We start from the raw sequence: 17,272 nt of genomic DNA, 5'->3' as shown, positions 1-17,272 counted from the left end.
CATGATTTCTCTATTTTGCATGCTTTCTTCTCCATTCTTTTGATCCATTCCTAGCCTTTCCAATCTGAAATCACTTAACAAATAAATTAAGGCATCTAGTGGAATCAAAGGTGAATCAAGATTAAATAATTAAGGGCCTAGAAAGCATGTTTTCACACTTAAGCACAAATTAGGAGACAATCATGAAACCATGCTATTTCATTGAATAAATGTGAGTAAAAGGTGATAAAACCCCCTAAAATCAATACAAGATAAACCCTATAAATGGGATTTATCAGACAAGTAGCAATTAATTACAGTTAACAATTAGGCAAGTCAAAACAAAGCATACTCAAATAAATTACACAAATGCACACGATGCATCTCTGCCCTATGACTGATGAGTCTCATCTGCCGGTTATAATAATAAATAGGTCTCTGCCTTTTTATCTCAAAGACACATAAGTCCCTAACTAATTAAAAATATAGAAACGTCACTGACCTTCTAGAACGCGAGACATCTAAATCCCTCCGAGAGACCGATTTGTCCTTATATATTTTGGACGGAGGGACTTAAATGTCTCGTATTTTAGAAGTCAGGAACGTTTTTGTATTTTTAATTAGTCAGAGACTTATGAGTCTACGAATTAAAAAGTTAGGACCTATTTATCCTTTTTTCTAACATTTATGCCATATGATAACGTAATATTGCAAGACATTTTCAGTTGATAGACTATTATGGCCAATCGATTTTCTCATCCCTTGCGATGCAAGGATCTTCTACTAGTTACTTTTTACTAGGGATGGTAACACTACCTGGAGACATGGTACCCACTCTGTTTATACCTAGTGTGGGGCGGGTAAAAACTTGACTCAATATGGGGAGGATTTTTGGCGGGTTGGGATCTTGGGTAGGGCGGGGCGGGATTGGGTTTAGGGAATATCCACCACTAGCCTTGGTATACAGTAATATATATAAGAGGCTCTGATACATGGACACTGACACGGATACAGGACACGACATGACACGGGATACGTGGACTCACAAATTTTAAAATCTTATAAGACATGAGGACACGACATATATATAAAATATAAAGTATTTTTAGATAAATTAGAACATGACACGCGGAACATGAATTTAAAATTCTTAAAAGATACAGGGACACATCATATATATAAATGTAATGTATTTTTTTAGATAAATTGTAATGATATTTTAGTATTTTATTGATATTAAAATATAAATTAATTTTTTAAACATTTTTAATGTCTTTTTTAATTATATAAAGTATTTAAAATATTTTTTGTTTTAATAAATAATCATATATACTATTTCTAAACTCATTTTAAGAATACATGTTAAGAATAAAGATGGACACGCTGACACATGATGGTATTTAGGTGTGTCTAAGTGTGTCAGAAGAAGAATTTTTTATTTTTTATTAGGACACGGTTGGACACGGCAACTCAATAAAGTGTCAATGCTTCATAGATAAGAGTTAAATACCAAATCGGTATCCGAAAGATTTTGACGCTGACAAAATGATACCTATTTTTGTTATTGACAAAATAATCCACAAAAAAGTTTAAAATTTGACAAAAATATCAATAGTCAAATTGAGTTACTTGGAATTAAGGTTTAGGGGTGACGTGTCAGTTAAAATCCTACCCACTCCATCACCTCAAAATTTTTACAACTTCCAACCTTGAAAGGCTAAACCCACTTCCATTCTCATTCTTTCATCTAAACTCAATCAATTCTTTCCTCAAAAATCAAAACTTGCCCCTATTATGTTGTTAAACTCAGATAAAACCTAGTAAATCACCAATGTGCAATAGTGCATCATTGTAATAAGATGAATTCTATCATGAAGAAGAAAGATTCCTTCTATATGTGTAAAAATTTTTTGCCATTCTCTTAGTAGAACAAGTATCTAGAGAGAGAGTACAATTAAAGTTATAGTGGAAGACAAAAGCTGATCTTAGTGCAGGGTGTGAACCCCACTGCAGTGGATGAATTAAAGTATTTAATGATGTAAAATTGTTAAATGATTAGTTATTAATTATGAATGATAATGATGGATTGGTTTTTTTTTCTTTAATGGAGATAAGTTTTTGGGTCAGGCCAAATTTTTTTTCCTGGATTTGGGTCTTAATTGATTTTTTTATGAAAAATAAAAATAATAAATATAGTATTTTGTGGGTTTGGGGTTATTTGAATATGTTTTGTTTAAAATCATTAGGGTCTGATAGAAAAAGTGGAGTTATTCCTCCTCACCATTTGGACCTTCATCTCCAGTTTTTAAGTTCTTCTCAGACCGTCAGAAACCTAGCCATCAACTCCTCCACACTACCGCCATTCCTCATGCCATCGTTGTGGTTGATTTTCAGTCGAAGCGCATCATCTTCTCATTGACAAACTCGACAAACTCGACGTACCTGTTGGGGTTTATGGTTGCTCTTATACGATTTCATCTCAGTCAATCGGAATCAGGCTGCTCCGTACTCATGATTTGATAGCGTGGTCGCCGTGGCCTGTGGCGCTCAGCTAGTCTCCTTCACACTTTGCCCATATTTCTTAGATCAAACAGGTACATTTCCAAAATCATCCGTCTTATTATTCTTGTGAAACCAAACAAATATAATATGATTTTTAATTGCCATCATGATTGTTGTTGTTGTTGTTACAAGATGCTATATGCAATATGATAGTGGCTTTGACTATTACACAGTATGTATTGAATGAGTATTAGCGATGAATAGAATCAAATAATGATGATGACTAAGGAGATGTGTCAGTTCTTCAAACATGATGGGTGATAGAACGGACGGATCTAGAAATTTTGATATGCGAAGGTCGAATTTTATACACATTTTTAATTATTATTTTGTTATTTTTTATTATATAAAAATAATTTAGGCATGATACATAATTAGTAAATTGTTCTTTTTTTAAAGATTTTATTAATATATATAGAAAAAATATTGAACTTTTTTCAATAATTATGTTTTTGATACAAAAATTACATAGTACTCTCTAGTACTCTATAAAGTTATAAAATACCAATACTTTTATGATATATTTAGTTAAAAAGTTGCTACATATCTTTTTATTTAAGATCATTTCTTTTAAAAATGTTAAAAACTTGAAAATAATTTATAAATTATTAATTATCTTAAAGGTACTGGTACTCTTATAGAATATAAAATACGACGGTAAAAATAAAGCTATAGTTAAAATAAGTTATCATAAAAAATAAGGTAAAAATTTTCTTTTTGATAATATAAATCCAGAAGAAAATTTGATATTTTTTTTTACAGGAAAAGAATGTCTAAAATAAACCATATGATTAAATCAGAATAATGTAGGTAATTATAATCATGGAAATAAGTATATGGAAATTAATTTTAAAAAAAATAAAGACTTAAGTGTATGATATGAAATTGATTAAGTAAAAATATCAGTGAAAAATAATTAAAGCTTAAACCTATCACATTATTAAAGATAATGACGTATGAAATGATTAAATATTTTTTATTTTATCCATTACATATCTGATATATATAGTTCTTCAAAATCTTGAAGGGGTCAAGGCAACTACTTGCCACCCCTAAATTTGTCCCTGGTGGATAAAGTGTCTCATGGTCTCAATTGCTTTGTATGCCTAAATTCCAATACTGTCTTTTCTTGGGTTTTCCCACTTTATATGTGTAGGTCTTTTTCCATCATCCTTTCATCCAAATTCTAACTATACACAATAATTCTCTATTAATATTCAGCATTATGTTAAGAATGAAATTTAATTTATTTATATACTATTACTCGATAAAAACTTAGCTAATATCCAATAACAGTTCAAAAAGAATATTTTTTTAGAATATTGAAGAACCTTTTATTCTATGTTTTAATTTTTTGACATTAATAAATGCTTCATGTGTAAAAAAACTTGATGGATATTTCTAGAATATAAGAAAAATGTTATTCTGATTTATCTTTTAGTTGGGTTAATTGTCTCTAATGAATTAGAGGATTTAGTTTGTGTTGTTGGTTATTAGAATAAACCTAGTGAATGAGTATGCCAGATTGCAACTTGAAATGTTGGATAATATCGTTTTTGGTATAGACTATTCAAATAAACCAAGTGAAATGAGTATATCAGATTTCAATTTGAAACGTTGGTTAACAGGAATGTTAGTTTTCGGGTGTCAGCAATTTTTAGTAGAAGTGCAGGCTTTATTTGAAAAGTCTTTCTAGTTTCATTGAATAATTGATAAAATTGATTTTAAATCCATTTATGTTGTATCGGATGGCTTGTTGGTGTATATTGAATTGTTGTTGACAATGTCGTTAATTGAAATTGATTTTCACAGATAGAATCTTGCAATGTCGAAGATGCAGATGTGCATAGCATGGTAAGGGATATGAATGAAGAGCATGGGTGTAATGAGGATTTTGACGATGCATGTGATGTCGGGGCCACAGACATTGTATCTGATGAGGATACATCAGACTACGGTAACGTTATCGGATTGAGTGACCAGCAAATAATGAGAAAGGTGTTTCAGAGTAAGGAATTTGCTTATGAATTTTATTGTAAATTTGGGAGATGCCAAGGATTCGGTGTGCGCAAGGGAGATTATGGCAAGGATGATGATGGAAATTTGATACGAAGAAGGTTCTTTTGCAATAGGGCAGGATTGAGGGATGAAAAATACCTTCATAGATTGGATAGACAAAGGGGTCACCGACCTGAAACACGGACTAATTGTATGGCGAAGTTGTCGATTTACCTAGATAGGGAAAACTCAGTATGGAAGGTTCGGAAAGTTATCTTGGATCATCATCATAAGTTGACACCGCAAGTAATGGTGCACATGATTCCAAAATTTCGTCAGATGTCAGATGTTGCAAAGGCATACATAGACGGCATGCATGGGTATGGGGTACCTACGTCTAAGATTCTCAACTACATGGCTGGAATTGTCAGAGGGTATTCTTTGTTGGGCTTTACGAAAAAAGATGCATATAACTACATCGACAAGATACGTCGTTCAAAGATTGCTGATGGTGACTCAAATGCTGCCATTGTATACCTAGAGAGAAAGGCGGCAGCCGATCCAATGGCGATGGCTAGGTATAACTTAACAGAGGATAGTATGTTAGCGAATATGTTCTGGGTGGATGGAATTAGTAGAGTCGAATACCAGTACTTCAGAGACATTGTTGCTTTCGACTCGATATACAAAAAGAATAAATACAATAGACCTTTGGTGATATTCTCCGGCTCAAACTACAAGCAAACTACGATATTTGGTTTTGGATTGGTTCTAAATGAAACTATTACATCATACACATAGATGTTGGAGAATTTTTTGGAGGTTATGTGTAATAAACCTCCGTCCATTATCGTAACCGATGAGGACGATGCAATGATTGCAGCAGTGAAAAAGATTTTTCTTGAATCCACCCACCGGTTGTGTGCATGGCATTTGCAGAAGAATGTTACTTCAAATGGAAGTGAGCAAATGTTTCGTGAAATATTCTCTAAGTGGCTATATGTGGACATGGAGGTTGACGAGTTTGAGTTCCAATGGGATCAAGCTGCTGACGAGTACGGTTTGCACAAAAACTGTTGGGTAATGCAAATGTATGAAAAGAGGCACATATGGGCAAGTGCATACCTACGCGACAAGTTTTGTGCTGGATACCGGATCACATCTAGGTGTGAGGGGATAAATTCTCATGTCAAGAAATTCCTAACCTCGAGATACAATATTGTGGACCTTGTGCAAAATCTGGAGTTGGGGGTCCGTGAATACCGTAACAATGAGTTGGTTGCACAATTCACTTCAATGTACAGTACTCCAGTCCTCACAACATGTTTGGATCCTATTGAGAAGTGTCCTGTAGCGGTCTACGCTAGAGTAATATTTATGCAAGTTAAGAGAGAGATTGATGTTGTAGGAGGCCTTAATTTTGTGAGCAAAAGGAGGTTTTCAACGACAATGGTCTACACTACCAAAGAATATGGTCATCCTGGTCAGAACGTAGTAACCTTATTTGACAATAACTCATTAAAGTTTGAATGTCGATGTCGATTTTGGGAGAAGGAAGGATTTCTGTGTAAGCACATATTTTTAGTAATGAAGCATGAGCATTTGAAGGATATTCCAAGCCGTTTGATTCTAAAGCGATAGAGGAGAGATGCCAAGGCTATTAATGAGTACGAAGAAAGAAGTAACGAGAGCTTAAGTGAGAGAGGTTTTCTATTACAGCATGGGGCACTTCATGCTGCATCGCAATGGATGTTGTATCTTGGATTTAAAAATCATACAATTTTCAAATCTGCTATGGATGGAATCCGCAATCTTTGTAGCCAACTTGAGGAGCCGTTAGGACAAGCCACTGGGGAAAAAAAGACGCATGTTGAATAACATGTTAGAGATTCTATCGTTGTGAAAACTAAAGGAGCACCCCGCTCAAGAGGACAAAAGGGAAAAAAGAGGAGATGTACCAACTGCAAGAAGACCGGCCACACTAAACGAAGATGTCTTCAACGGAACACCAATTTCTTAAAAGGGGGTAGTGAAGATGATGAAGAAGACGAGGAATCAGTTGTAAGACTAGCCGATGACAAGGTTAGTTGTCATGATTAATTTGCTGTTCGATAATAATGGTCAATGTTATTATTGTTGTCTCTATGTATTTCTAAGATAGATATGCGTAAATAGCAAATATGTACAATACTAGCTTAAGACAAGGTTAGTTCTTGGTATTTCTGACATGTTTAGAATGAGGCATTTAACAATTAATCTCCTGTCTAATATTAAGATTCAAGATTATTGTACAAGTCTTTATCTGTTTCTGAGAAAGATATTTATAAATACCAGAAAAGTGTAACACTACCTTTTTAAGAAGGTTAGTTGATATTTTTGTCATTTTATGCATGAGGTATTTAATGGTTAAATTCTTGTTTGATACTATTATTCAAGGTTATTGTTCTTGTCTTTATCTGTTTCTAAAAAATATTTTTATAAATACTAAATAAGGATGAATGTGTGGTAGACATATTAGTTAACATGGGTGGCCATGTTGAGATGTTTTAACAGGAAAATGGCATTTATGAAGGAGTAAGAGGAGGGCCGCTGCACAAGTCAAGCAGGATAATGTCGACCCAAATGAAACTGTAGCCGCTTTGTCGACGGAGCCTATAATTGGAACTGCTCAAAGCGAGAATGTAATTTTGTGGCCTGATGTAGGCAGTTCCCATTACCATGTGCTTGTAGGCCATCTTTTATGCAGTTTATGTTGCAAGAGTTGTGCCATTTGTTTGTTCATTTTTTTGGATTTATAACAGTTGATTTATGTCATCATTTCACAGGTCATGGAGCTTCTAGAATCACTGAAAAAAGGGACATAACTCCATCTGTCACATAAAGGTTGGCTCCTACATGGGTAATATTGTTGTTAAATTGGCCTAATTGTAACTCCTTTCAATTTGTGCGATGAAGTAGACTTGTTTTACTTGTAGCATACTATGTTTGTTAAACAGTTTGAGGTTCTGTCCTCGGAGAGCAAGCTGTTGTGCGCCATTGAGAGTTAGTAACGGTTGCAGAAGTATTTTTATTGTCATTCGGGCTAGTATGTTATTTTATTGTGTGAACCTTATTCATAGTGCTTCATTTAGTAGTACTTTCATTATACATTATTTTTCTTTTCGGAACGATTGACTGGGATCAGGGACGGATCCAAGATTGCAAGTAATGGCCTTGGCCCGTTCAAAATTTTACAGAAGTATATATATCAGATATGTGATTGATAAAATAACAAATATTTAGTGCTTTTATATGTAATTATTCTTAATAATGTGATCGGTTTAAGTTTTAATTATTTCTTTTACTGGTATTGTCACTTAATCAATTTTATATCATACACTTTAGTCTTTATATGTAATTATTCTTAATCAATCCAATTTTAGAATGAAAAACTTAAACCATCTAATTTTAATCTCTAATAATAAACCACAAACCCTGATTTCTTAATCATGAAACTTAAACTAACTATCCAATCCTGAGCTCTAAATCATCCAACTCTAAATTCTAAACAATATATTTCTAAATTCTAAATTCTAAAGTTTTCTACACTAAAACCTAAATCCTAAAGCATTTTACACTAAACCCTAAATCAAGTAACAATAAATTTGAATAACTAAACCATTTTATTCACAAGTTTAAAAATAATGAAACAACAAAAAGAATTTAAATGGCTTTTAATCCAATTTTAATATGTTAGACTTTATTTAAATATTATGAATACAAAGTACATAATTATTTTTTAAAAATTTTTTATAAGGCTCATTTTTGAAAGGATTCATTTTTATAACAATACTTATCATTTCATAATTTTAGAATGAATTAAATATAAAAAGAGAATAAAAAATAGCAAGAAAATTCACCTAAATGAATCATGAAGGAATGATATCATATCATATCCAATAATAGATAATACTCTACTTAATCTCTATATTAACTAATTCAATGTATAAAAGTGACAACATTCATTTTAAGGTAAATCACATAAATAAACTGAATGAGTTTTAAATTTACATGAATGTTTCAATTACATATGATTCGAATTAGTAGGTGTATTAGTAAATCGAATTCATATAACCACTTTGTGTAACACCCTAACTACCAAAGCTCACGCTTCCGGCTGCGCGACTCTGATAGCTCGGACATTACGACGACACTTATAATATTTAATACTAAAATATGAGCCTGTTTAAAACTTTAAACCGTAATACCGCTCCCAAAAATACTTTCGTTTGATAACGTACATTCATAAATACCATACAACTTACAACAACTCATAAAGAGTACATCCATATATATACATAAATATATATAAATAACTTTACAAGCATATACCAATACAATTCCTATCCCTCTTACATAATATAACAAGATAATGGCGAGGGTTCAATAAACCATAACTAAAACAAGACAGAGCATCTCAACAACTAAATAAACTCTTTGTGACTTCTGCGCCCATATCCTGAAAGGAGAAAAATATAGGGAGGGGTGAGAACATCATCCTCGAAAGGGTTCTCAGTAGAGGGTTTTTGGGAATTACTGTAATAGGATACATGAAGATAACCGCACCAGTGATTAATAACCGTCTCATGCCTCTTTTCAAAAACAACGGTTTACAATGAAAGTGAAGTCGGAAATCTTTTCTAAAAGAGGAACCATTCAATTCTCAAAGATTCAAAAGCCTTTCAAAAAGGTTTAACCATGCTGAACCAAAATAGCGTTTCATATTTTATTCCAAATCAGAAATACAAAACCGAAATGAACCATCAGTTCATCTCATTCCAACCATGGCCCTAGGCCCAAACAATCCAACAACAACCAATCACCACAGTCCAACAGAGTCCCAGTAGCAAACACAAATAGGAAGATGCAAGCACAAACAAACAGTTATTGCAAGTAGAACAGTTAGCAATTAATCACATAGACAAACCAAGTATAATATGCACACCCAAACAATGTCACATAAATGCATATGATGCATGCCTGTCCCTAGTGGCTGATGATATCATCTGTCGGTTATATAGCCAACCCGACACGTCCTGGTAGCTAACCATGGACAGAAACACCCATCGCGGAGCAAGTAGGTTTGAGCTACAACCCCATTGCTACTACCCGCTCAACCCAGAGCCAGTGGGATAACCACTGCTGCGGCTACTACCCAGGCGGGTGTTTAAAAGCTCAACCTCGAGCGAGTGGAATCACCACTACTACCACTACTACCCAGGCGTCACAGTCTCTGACTTGGAGCAAGTGGGATGAACCACAACCCTTGCTACTACCCAGGTATCTCAAGCATATATTCATTCAGTCCCAGCCATGGATCAACATCCATCTCAGCCATCCGGCTTAAATTCATAATCCATAATCAGCCATACGGCCCATAACTCATTCGGCAATCAGCCATAAGTTATCATACACAGCCATTCCGGCTCACGGTTCAATCTAGAACCAGCCAATATTCATAATCATACACAGCCATTCCGGCCCATAACAAAACAGCACTTCCACCATTCAACATCATCAAATTCATAAAACCGGCATTTAAGCCACAAATCACTTTTCTCAAGCCATTTCACTTTGGATTTTTAAATGAACTTCATCAAAATTGAACAATGGTTTCAATCTCAATCAAGCAACAGAAAGTAAATTCCATTTAATATTTCTTCAAAGAGAATTCAAAAATTCTTTAAAAGGTTCAAAACAAGACTCCAAAAGTGTTCTTGAAATCACTATCTCAGAAGAACATTCAAGAAGTTTAAGATGTACTAAATAGGAGTCAAGCCATACTAGAAAGGATCTTAAATCAAAGTAGTTCAAACAAGATTCACTAGGCATGAGTCATCAAACAAGCTTTCAATTGATCCAAAAGAATACAAAATTCATACGAAAGATGACTCAATTATTAGTAATTTCTCAAGGATAAATCTTTGACTAAAACTCTGGTAAAGACAATGAAAGGATAAACGATGCACCATTTTGAAACGAATCAAACTGACTCATATAGGAATGAGATTCACAAGAAAATAAAAACCAAGATCAATGGTAATGTTCACAAGGTGTAAAAGGTTAGTTAAAAACAAAGTCAAACATGACGTTCATGGAGATAGAATGCTTAAGAGAGACTTTAGTCCGTTCGTAATAAGAAAGCTATGAGTCCAACATTCTCAAAAGAAACAGCAATGGCATAAATAATGTGGTATGCTAAATCAAACTCAAATCAAAGATAAATTAAGTGAAGTTTATCAAACGAAACTCAACCGGGATAAAAGCAAGAAATCCCCTTTCTTTCCAAAAATTAAAAAAAAAAATACTCAAAATACATAATCAATTGAAAATGTGCATTGGAACTATAGTAAAATTACTAGAAAGTCAATTTACTTTTAAAGTAAGTGCAATTCCGTAAACCAGTAAAAGTACAGGCGAGGTATTAGAAAGAAATAGTTGTTAAACTGTATAAGTAATCTCAAAGTTTCATATATAGAAAAGTATATATCTAATCAACCGCAATTTATAAAATCTCAAAATTGGCTGTGATTACTGTCAAGTAAGAGAAAAACTTAATCAATAGTTTCTCAAGAATGGACTCGGAATCCGGAGTTAAAAGGCACAGCGCATTAAGACAAGTTCAAAGCTATATCAAGGAATATTTGAATAAGGAAGAACTCAAACAGAGAAAGACAGATGCAACAAGGATTCCAAACAAGCATATGCAATTGAGATCAAACAATAATGCATATGAATAGAGAAATAGAGTGGAAACATCCAATTACTTTTCAAGAGGAGTAGCAAACAAGAACTTCAAGTTAGGATATGAAAGAACAGGTTGACTCGAATAGAATTTCAAGACACAACTGAATAGCCTCGAGAAATAGTTTCCAACATTCCCAAAACCCGCAATTCGCTTTACTCGAAACTCGTATATCACCTATGATAACCCATCAGTGCTCTCATGTACATAATTCACTAGTATTAAGCCGGCCAAACTTAATACCAAGAATTATGCAATGCAAGACTAACAGCGTTAATCAATAGATCATCATGTGCATAAAGCTCTAATTCTCGTCATTCGACAAGAGCTAATACATGACAAATGCTCAGAGTATGCAACTGAAGCATAGTTGGTCCATTCCTCAGGCTCTACAGGAAGGACCACTCTAATACCATAATGTAACACCCTAACTACCAAAGCTCACGCTTCCGGCTGCGCGACTCTGATAGCTCGGACATTACGACGACACTTATACTATTTAATACTAAAATATGAGCCTGTTTAAAACTTTAAACCGTAATACCGCTCCCAAAAATACTTTCGTTCGATAATGTACATCCATAAATACCATACAACTTACAAAACTCATAAAGAGTACATCCATATATATACATAAATATATATAAATAACTTTACAAGCATATACCAATACAATTCCTATCCCTCTTACATAATATAACAAGATAATGGCGAGGGTTCAATAAACCATAACTAAAACAAGACAGAGCATCTCAACAACTAAATAAACTCTTTGTGACTTCTGCGTCCATATCCTGAAAGGGGAAAAATATAGGGGGTGAGAACATCATCCTCGAAAGGGTTCTCAGTAGAGGGTTTTTGGGAATTACTGTAATAGGATACATGAAGATAACCGCACCAGTGATTAATAACCGTCTCATGCCTCTTTTCAAAAACAACGGTTTACAATGAAAGTGAAGTCGGAAATATTTTCTAAAAGAGGAACCATTCAATTCTCAAAGATTCAAAAGCCTTTCAAAAAGGTTTAACCATGCTGAACCAAAATAGCATTTCATATTTTATTTTAAACCAGAAACACAAAACCGAAATCAACCATCAGTTCATCTCATTCCAACCACGGCCCTAGGCCCAAACAATCCAACAACAACCAATCACCACAGTCCAACAGAGTCCCAGTAACAAACACAAATAGGAAGATGCAAGCACAAACAAACAGTTATTGCAAGTAGAACAGTTAGCAATTAATCACATAGACGAACCAAGTATAATATGCACACCCAAACAATGTCACATAAATGCATATGATGCATGCCTGTCTCTAGTGGCTGATGATATCATCTGTCGGTTATATAGCCAACCCGACACGTCCTGGTAGCTAACCATGGACAAAAACACCCATCGCGGAGCAAGTAGGTTTGAGCTACAACCCCATTGCTACTACCCACTCAACCCAGAGCCAGTGGGATAACCACTACTGCGGCTACTACCCAGGCGGGTGTTTAAAAGCTCAACCTGGAGCGAGTGGAATCACCACTGCTACTGCTACTACCCAGGCATCACAGTCTCTGACCTGGAGCAAGTGGGACAAACCACAACCCTTGCTAATAACCAGGTATCTCAAGCATATATTCATTCAGTCCCAGCCATGGATCAACATCCATCTCAGCCATCTGGCTTAAATTCATTGTTCATTGTCAGCCATACAGCCCATAACTCATTCGGCAATTAGCCATAACTCAATATCATACACAGTCATTCCGGCTCACGGTTCAATCCAGAACCAGCTAATATTCATAATCATACACAGCCATTCCGGCCCATAACAAAACAGCACTTCCACCATTCAACATCATCAAATTCATAAAACCGGCATTTAAGCCACAAATCACTTTTCTCAAGCCATTTCACTTTGAAATCAAATTTCAACTCTTTTCAGCCTATGCTTTAAAGATTTCATTTCTCAAATCATCTCAGGCTCATAAGCCAAATTTACTCAAAGTGAGTTCCCTGTTTAAAACAAAGCCACTCTCGATATTCTCTTTCCAAAACTTCCAAAACCATGGCAAGTTAAGGATTTATTTCAAAGTATTCAAAACCACCCGTCCAACAATGGGATTTTATAATAAAAGCTTCTCGGCAGAGTCCCAAGTCTTTAGGGAAGGTCAACCTATATCAATTCCTTAAAATTCATTGAAACTCAAATCATGGATTCTCGGTTTAAGTAAATAAAACTGAATTTATTATGAAACCGACCATACAAAATCACAAGTTCCAACCCGGTCCAAAAATCAACTCATTTGAAAAGGAACCGGTTCATTTGAATCAAACCACTTTCAGGTTTCTTTTTGGAACCCATTTTTCTAACTCTTCCAAAATGCCTCAAACTTAATTACTCAATCAAAAGTCTAGATTCCTTTGAAATCACTAAAAGCTCCTTTTTATATTGAAATCAATATTAGAGCATCATTCTTTCCTTCAGTGATTCAAACGGTAAAAATAGTTCATTTCTAAATAAGTCAAACTCAAGTCATAAGGTTCACTAAATAAATTAAGCTTGAAAATATAAATATTCTCTTAATAAATCAAATAATACAACTTCTCAAATCCAATCCTTTTTAAATAACTTTTCAAACAAGACTAGGATTTTGTAGAAATTTCGGCAACACCTCCCCTAAAACTTGGACTTTTGCCACCCGGTTCAGGTCCCAACTAAACCGTTTCTCATTCCTTTTCAACAGTTCAAAAACAGAAATCAATTCAAAGCAAGCTAAATCCAACAGTCGCCTCAGTGGCATATATCAAGAAAACCATTTCAAAATCAACTCAATATCAACCGATTTACTCATATCCAACACTTTAAAGAAACGGTTCAGTAACAAATCATTTGTCTAAGATCAAGTCAATTAAAGTAAACCAGGCTGAATTCAAAAGTGCATTCGGCTTTTCACATCATCAAATAATTGACTCAAATCAAATCAATCCTCAATGGATTAAACTCAGATTTCAAATCTTTAAAGAATCAATTCAAAACATTACATTTCACAAAGCCGCACAACAATTCAGCCAAACAAACATCCATAATTATTCGAGTCAATCAAATAATACATAAGGCAGATACAATCACTAAATACACCATATCTCACATCAGTATCCATATGTAATAATTCTAATAATAAACTATAGTTTTCGGAAAGTGCCCCTACCTCAAAACACAAATTCCATAACTCAAACGCCTCACAGAGTCCTTTCCACCTCAACCCAAAATAATCAACAACCGCAACCTCAGAAAGCCACATCCGCAATAACCATAGCGACACTAATCGCAACATACAATAATCAGGACTCGATCCCACGCTATCAGAACTCATATTCATTAACCATACACAACAAAATACTAACGCGAGGCTCTCAAAACAGGAATACTTACTGAAACTAAGAAAGAACGGCTGAACTGAACCGCAGCGCCCTCTGAACCGGTTGGGCGGTGGCCCCTGGTAGTCAGCCCCAAGCAGCAGCGGTGATCTGGACCACACGCAGCGACGATGAAGTTCCAGGAAACTCAACAGAAGGGAAACTCAACTTAAAAGCCTTACCGGCAGTGGAGCTCGGTGGCGGCAGCGGCGTTCTCGGCGGTTGAGGCTCGGCCAGAACAGCGGCACGGCTTCTCCCTCTTTCGGCAACAACAACAGTGGTGTTTTCCGGCAACCACCGATCTCCAGCATCAGCAACAGGAGCTCCAGCTAGGCACCGCGGAGCAGCAAATCGGCAATGCCGTCGGCCAAGGTGCGACGATGGAGACGCCCTCAACCACAGTGAAACGCGGCGGCTATGGAAGCTCGGCGGCGGCAAACACCGAATCGGCGCTAACGGCATGACAGCGGCGGAAAAGGGTCCCCTTTCGCACATCCCTCTCTCTCTGTGCGTGAGGATGCGACGGTGTCCACGCAACTCCTCTGTAGCGACGGCGGCCACTCCTGTGTTTGGCTCGGGGGCGACTAGGGACTGTGTGCAGCTTCAGTGGCGACGGCGGAGCAGAACAGCACGGTTCCCTCCTCTTTCGCGACCTTCTCCCTCTCGCCTGAGCTCTGACGCGACGGCGTCGCCTTCAGGGGCAGCATTGGCAGTAGAAAGGCTTCCTCCATGCCCGCGAGGATGATGGCGGCGAGGCGTGAGGCATGGCGGCAAGGTGTGACATAGTGGCGGCGAGCTGAACGGCGGTATAAGCCCCTTCCCCCTTCTTCTTTTTCCCGATTCTACCTTCCCTTTTTTTTCCTTCAGATACTGTGTGTGTGTTTAGGTTATAGGGCAGTACATGCTGCTGCTGGTTCAGAGAGGGGAAACGGGTACTGGGTCAGGCTTTTAGGGTTAGGGTTTTTGAATAAAATTAGGGTTATGGGTATTTTGGTAATTTCAAATAAAGTTGGGAATAATATGGTAATTGAAACCCAAATTAAATCCAACACTAGAGGTATATAGAAAATACTACTTGCTCATCAATTTTTTTACAAATTACTTTTAATAAATTGTCCAAATCAAATAATTAGAAATAATATACTTACTTTCTTCATTTTTCCAAAATAGCAATAGTAATATTTAAAATATTACTTATCTAATCCAAATCGTATAAAATCCTTATTATTTCATAACTATCAACTTTATAATTCAAATATAGAAAATAATCCAATATAATATGATGCCATTTAGTAAAATACTCATGAAAAAAACATACATATTTCATTTTTTAGTAAAAATTATAAATTATATTTTGAAATTCCAACAACTATATTAACTAAATATATTCAAAATTTTTACCAAGGTTTTATGAAAACAATTCTAATTAAACACTAAATTCTATCATCGATTTACAATCGTTACAATACAAAAATTTTATCACGTACCAAAAATATTATCGTCAAAATAAACTCTAAACGAACCAAAATTAAATTCTAAATGCTAAAGCATTTTATTCTTGTGCACCATTATAATTTTTTTATAACGTAAATTATTTATCCTACTAGAAAAATTAACCATATAACTAACCTATACTACAAAAATTAACCATATAACTAATAATAAAATAATAACTAATGAATGATTATAGTCTAAAATATTATTAAGAATAAGATTATTGAGATAGAATAAAAATAACATGTGAAAATACTAAACTAATATTTTCAAGAACACAAAAATACATCTTTCATGAAAAAAAAAGTGTCCACTTTTCATAAAAAAAAAATCAATCAACACCTACATCTACAGAGAAAAAATTAATTAAGACCCAAACAAAAAAAATTCAAATAACCCCAAATCCATAATATATTATGTTTATTATTTTTGTTTTTCATAAAAAAAATTTAATTAAGACCCAAATCCAGGGGAAAAAAATGGCTTGGCCCAGAAACTTAAATCCATTTAAGAAAAAAAAAAATCAGCCCATCATTATCATTCATAATTAATAACTAATCAACTTTACATCATTAAATATTGGTGAAATTAATCCACTGCAGTGGGATCCACACTCGGCACCAAGATCAGCTTTTTGTCTTTCACTATAGCTTTAATTGCACTCTCTCTCTAGACACTTATTCTACTTGAAAAATGACAATAAATTTCTACACATATAGAAAGAATCTCTCTTCTACATGGTAGAATTCACCTTGTAATAATTTGTCTCAATGCAATACAAAATACACTGATGGCACTAATAATTTAACTAAATCAAAAATTAATTCCAATAAAATACTTTTAAGAGTTTTAACTATATAAAGTTCTAAATTACCATTATCAAAATTTAGAACCTCCTATCAGAGCCGCCGACAAAACCACCACGGCCAAATAGAACCTACAGAACCGCCATAGGCTCAACATGCACAACACCAGGAATATCGATGGCCTGCTTATTGGCCTCCATGCTATCGACATTAATGGCAGAAACTTCTAGAACAAAAT

General features: G+C 34.9%; 2 protein-coding genes across 2 annotated transcripts; both read left to right on the top strand.

Annotated features, from left to right (window-relative positions):
- LOC107640455 (protein FAR1-RELATED SEQUENCE 5-like) lies at positions 2,648-5,340 on the top strand. Its single transcript, XM_016343976.1, has 2 exons — positions 2,648-2,713; positions 4,354-5,340. Exons 1-2 carry the CDS (start codon positions 2,648-2,650, stop codon positions 5,338-5,340), a joined length of 1,053 nt encoding a protein of 350 aa, XP_016199462.1.
- LOC107640456 (protein FAR1-RELATED SEQUENCE 5-like) lies at positions 5,341-6,180 on the top strand. Its single transcript, XM_016343977.1, has one exon. It carries the CDS (start codon positions 5,341-5,343, stop codon positions 6,178-6,180), a length of 840 nt encoding a protein of 279 aa, XP_016199463.1.

The sequence above is a fragment of the Arachis ipaensis genome, chromosome B05 (assembly GCF_000816755.2).
Source record: "Arachis ipaensis cultivar K30076 chromosome B05, Araip1.1, whole genome shotgun sequence".
Lineage (NCBI taxonomy): Eukaryota > Viridiplantae > Streptophyta > Magnoliopsida > Fabales > Fabaceae > Arachis > Arachis ipaensis.
The sequence above is the reverse complement of the archived record's forward strand: the minus strand, read 5'-3'. Positions and strand labels throughout refer to the sequence as shown.

What these genes read in the sequence shown, in the direction of transcription:
- LOC107640455 (XM_016343976.1), top strand. Translation starts at nt 2,648, where the DNA reads ATGATTGTTGTTGTTGTTGTTACAAGATGCTATATGCAATATGATAGT. An exon ending in GTGGCTTTGACTATTACACA is followed by an intron (nt 2,714 to 4,353) that starts GTATGTATTGAA and finishes TGATTTTCACAG; the next exon opens with ATAGAATCTTGCAATGTCGA.
- LOC107640456 (XM_016343977.1), top strand. Translation starts at nt 5,341, where the DNA reads ATGTTGGAGAATTTTTTGGAGGTTATGTGTAATAAACCTCCGTCCATT.